Below are 4,375 nucleotides of genomic sequence, written 5' to 3' on the forward strand. Positions count from 1 at the left end.
TATATATATATAAAGTCATGTTCACATTAATTGTATTAAGAAAATAAAAACGAATAAACTAACTAAGTAATTGGGAAATATATTAAATTTTGCGTAGCATGAGCTTAAAAAAATAAAATAAAAAATATATTAAATTTGTATTCTTTCTTTCCATTTAAAATATAATTGGTGACGAATACTTTTATCAATTGTTTCATAATATGGATAACTTCGTAAATAGTGATGAAAAATATCTACTATTTTTTTATCACACTTTTTTATTACCAAAATATGGATAACTCAATTTTTTTTAAATACCCCAATTTCTATGTCACTTCCACAATTTTGAATGAGAAATTCTTAGTTTTAAATCGCTAAATTTAGATTGAGCAGTTTGGAACATGTTAATGGTACATTTAAAAGAAGAAGGTAATTGAATTTTATTTGAAGTTATTGTCATATTACGATTTAAAGTTTGATAATACATGAGAATAATACAACCAAGTTTAATTTGGGTTGTGCAGAATTGTGGAACTTTATTGCAGATTCAGTGTATGATAAACCCAGTTGTGCAGATGTTTTGAATTGTTTAAAGCAGGTAGCTTCTCGCCCCTGTTCTTGTATATTTATATTATTTCCCTTTTTCTTGGGATGATTTTTTTTTTGTTTATTGATAATTCATTGGAGATCGCTGTGCTTTGGAAGGGTTGAGTTTCTGCATTTTGAATTTCGGATTGGTATGTGATCAAATCGATAACAAGCTTGAGAATGAGCTCCTAGGGTTTTTCTATTTTAGGGTTGAAACTTGAGTTTGTAACTCCCTTGAGTTTTTCAATCCCAATGTATGGAGCTGCTGTAAAATTTATATTTTTACCTTGACATCCTAGTAAAATTAGTTTTTTTATTTTTTATTTTTTTTTATATAAATATTATTGATGTTATTGAACTACACTTAGATTAGTTATAGACACCTGTTCTCTACCTTGATTTTTTGGCAAAATTAGGGGTTGTGAAGCCTATGTTTTGTACAGTGATCATGCGAATGTTTCTATACTGTTTTTGTGAATCTTGGTTCTTGCATTAAAACAGGGTATGATTCTTATTTAAAACGGTTTAGAATTCTGAAGTCTGAACTACGATATGTTGAACCTAAGTTAGTGGAGAAATTGCAGGTGCATTATTCTGAAGATACTTAAAAGTTTGGGAATTTCAAGTTGTAGAAAAGAGAATATAAACTTATGGACCGACTCAATGGTGCTGCCAATCTAATGATAGTGTCAGATCTTGATTTTACAATGGTAGACATTATAATTTTGACAATGATCTGTTTATGAATTAATGCTTGGGTGAAATCTGGTGAAGATTGTGTATCTCACTGCAGGTAGACCATGATGATCCAGAGAATCTTGCTCTTCTCAGGTTCAATGCGTTGTGGGAAGCTTATTATCGTCATGATTCTCTGCTAGTTTTCTCCACTGGGAGATCGCCTACTATTTATGGAGATTTAAGAAAACAGAAACCTTTGTTGACTCCTGATATCACTATAATGTCTGTGGGTACTGAGATTACGTATGGTGAATCCATGGTTCCTGATGATGGTTGGAAACAGTATCTGGATCATAAGTGGGACAGAGACGTGGTTTTGGAGGAAACAGCCAAGTTTCCTGAACTAACTATGCAAGTATGTAGCTACCTTGTAATCTGTTAATTATCAAAAATAAGATACTTATCAGAATTTTTATATGTTGAATCATGCTCAGAAGAATGACCTTAAATGAATTTTGGTATTAGCTATTACATAGAAGCATTGATATTCCTTTATCAACTTGTTTTCTTTGAAATTTCTGGAGTAACTGCAGTCAGAAACAGAACAACGGCCTCACAAGGTCAGCTTTTATTTGGAAAAAGGGAAGGCCCCAAATGTCGTCAAAGCTCTCTCAAAACGTCTGGAGAAACGCGGGGTGAGATTATAGTTCATAATAAACTTAATAGCAGAAATTTGTCTACTTCATTTGAAAGCTTTGCCTGCAACCTTTTTTGTGATAGGCGGGTAAGACCCTCTGCCATCCTTTCTCATCTGTAAAAACAAACAATTGATAAGTATACATAGATACCTAGTTGATTGGTTTTGTCTTGATCTGAAATTTTATTGACATGCTACAATTTCATTATATATTTATATTAATTTTTTCTCTTTTCCAGTTAGATGTGAAAATAATTTATAGCAATGGTATTGCTTTGGATGTATTACCCCAATCTGCTGGAAAAGGAAGGGCACTTGCTTTTCTACTTGAAAAACTAAATGCTGATGGACTTGGACCACGCAACACTCTTGTTTGTGGTGATTCTGGAAATGATGCTGAACTGTTTACTGTGCCTGCAGTTAATGGGGTCTTGGTTCGTTGTATTATTAGAATTAACGACTTCAGCTTACAGTTGTTTGTATTATCTGCAAATGTGATTGTACTGTGAAAAATGATCTTTCATTTCCTGAATTTGAAGGTCAGCAATGCGCAGGAAGAATTGCTTCATTGGTATACAGAAAATGCAAGGAGCAATCCCCAAATAATTCATGCAACTGAAAGATGTGCAGCTGGCATTTTGCAAGCCATCGGTGACTTCTCTCTTGGTCCGAATGTGTCTCCAAGAGATATTGGAGATTGCATGTCCAGCGGGAAAGTTCTTGGTCCTAGCCATGAAGTAGTGATGTTCTACATATTTTATGAGAGATGGAGGTGTGGTGAAGTTGAGAATCCTAAGCAGTATATGCACAATTTTAAATCAATCTTTGTAAGTTTGATCCAATTGCAAGATTTTACTCAGCTGCAAATCCATGGCTAAGCTTAATCAGAGCTGAATCTTTTGAGAACATGAACAATGAATGATATTTGGAATTGGAATACCTAGAACTGTTAGAGTATTGAAAGAAACCAGACAGAAGTTTAAATTGCATGAGAAAAGACATGGTGGGTTTGAAAAGACGTTGTTTTATCATAAATAGTGAAAGGAGAATCACAACACATGAAGTTCCTGTTGATATGGGATGTATGAAGTTTAGACTTTCATATCCCTAATTATTTTCTATCCATTTATATGAAACCTGAGGGGCTTTTTATGTAGATTTTGTTAATCAGAAGAGGAGCTGATGCTATTCTTTTCTCAATTTTCTTTTTTGTTTATTTTTAGCATTCTACAGGAAATTGTGTACATCCTTCAGGAGTTGACCAACCTATGCACCAAGTTATAGATACCTTAGAAAAGGCATTTGGTGACAAGAAGGATCAATACTATCGAGTGTGGATTGACAGTTTATCTTTTGCAGAGGTTAGTGTGGGTTCGTGGCTGGTCAAATTTGACAAGTGGGAGATATCTGGTGAGATTTTTCTTAACTTTAATTCATTAGTCTTAAGTTCTATTCTTCAATTGGATTTTATGATACAAATCATTGATTGCTTGAGGGATAGTGATTTCTGATTTGTCTTGTGTGATTCTGTTAATAAATTGCATAATTCAATGCATCATTTGCATTGTACTACTTTATGGTACTCTTCTAAGGCTGTGTAAACAAGTATTAGAAGATTTTCAGTTATTTTATAAAGTACTTTTACAAATCCTCTTTCTATATTGCTTACATTTCATTGGCTTACTAGACTATGAACTGTCATCTAATCAGGGAATAAGTCACAGGGTTGTATAACAAAGGTTTTGATGAATTCAAAGGTAAGCCCTTGTAGTTAGTCTTTAACTCCTAGTTTTTATTCAGCACTTCATTTTACCTTAGAATTCTGATCTTCATATATCTATTAACAGGTTTTGGATTTTTGCAGGTTGATGCACCTCATCATTATACCTGGATGCACTTACATCAGACTTGGTTGGATGGCTTAGGAGAAAAGGATGAAGTATCTTGGTTGTTGTAGTTTCTAATCACTTCTCTTTAAAAGAGTATTATTGAAAGGACTATGGTTCAAAGTGAGTTGAAGCAGCAAGAATGCAATTTGGCTAATAAGGGTATTTCATTTTATCTCTTGTTGAATAATGATGTATTAAAAAAATTAGATAGATGTTTTATTAAATTAACTAAACTAATTAGATTAATGTTTGTAACTTGGAAAAGTATTTCTGATTAAATAAGCTAGATAGATACTATACTCAATAAAAATAGCTTATATTTACAAATTTATTGTATATCTCAATGTAGTATATGTATAATTTCTAGACAATTTGAATATCTACCAGCATTTTCTAGATTGAGTTTTATAATTTCTTAGATGAACATTTTAGAATTGTTTTAGCCCTTTTATTACTCCATACAAATTTTGGTAATCCAAACACGATTCTAATTGTTGAGCTCTCAGTTTTGCTTTTGAGAATATGTTTAGAGAAAATATCTATG

At 32.4% G+C, this 4,375-nt stretch overlaps 1 protein-coding gene across 5 annotated transcripts; it reads left to right on the forward strand.

Annotated features, from left to right (window-relative positions):
• Positions 1 to 302: 302 nt before the first annotated feature.
• On the forward strand, positions 303 to 4,161 carry LOC106770962 (sucrose-phosphatase 1). 5 transcript variants are annotated; one of them, XM_014656819.2, is made up of 11 exons: positions 303 to 408; positions 504 to 577; positions 667 to 716; positions 1,152 to 1,277; positions 1,361 to 1,660; positions 1,839 to 1,940; positions 2,182 to 2,376; positions 2,482 to 2,769; positions 3,166 to 3,352; positions 3,653 to 3,699; positions 3,807 to 4,160. In XM_014656819.2, exons 4-11 carry the CDS (start codon positions 1,218 to 1,220, stop codon positions 3,897 to 3,899), a joined length of 1,272 nt encoding a protein of 423 aa, XP_014512305.1. In that variant the 5' UTR covers positions 303 to 408; positions 504 to 577; positions 667 to 716; positions 1,152 to 1,217; the 3' UTR covers positions 3,900 to 4,160. The 5 variants fall into 5 exon arrangements, with proteins under 5 accessions (XP_014512305.1, XP_014512304.1, XP_014512303.1 ...); XM_014656818.2 differs by lacking the exon at positions 667 to 716; XM_014656817.2 differs by lacking the exons at positions 667 to 716; positions 1,152 to 1,277 and having other exon boundaries at positions 3,807 to 4,161.
• Positions 4,162 to 4,375: the final 214 nt, after the last annotated feature.

The sequence above is a fragment of the Vigna radiata genome, chromosome 8 (genome assembly GCF_000741045.1).
Source record: "Vigna radiata var. radiata cultivar VC1973A chromosome 8, Vradiata_ver6, whole genome shotgun sequence".
Taxonomy (NCBI): domain Eukaryota; kingdom Viridiplantae; phylum Streptophyta; class Magnoliopsida; order Fabales; family Fabaceae; genus Vigna; species Vigna radiata.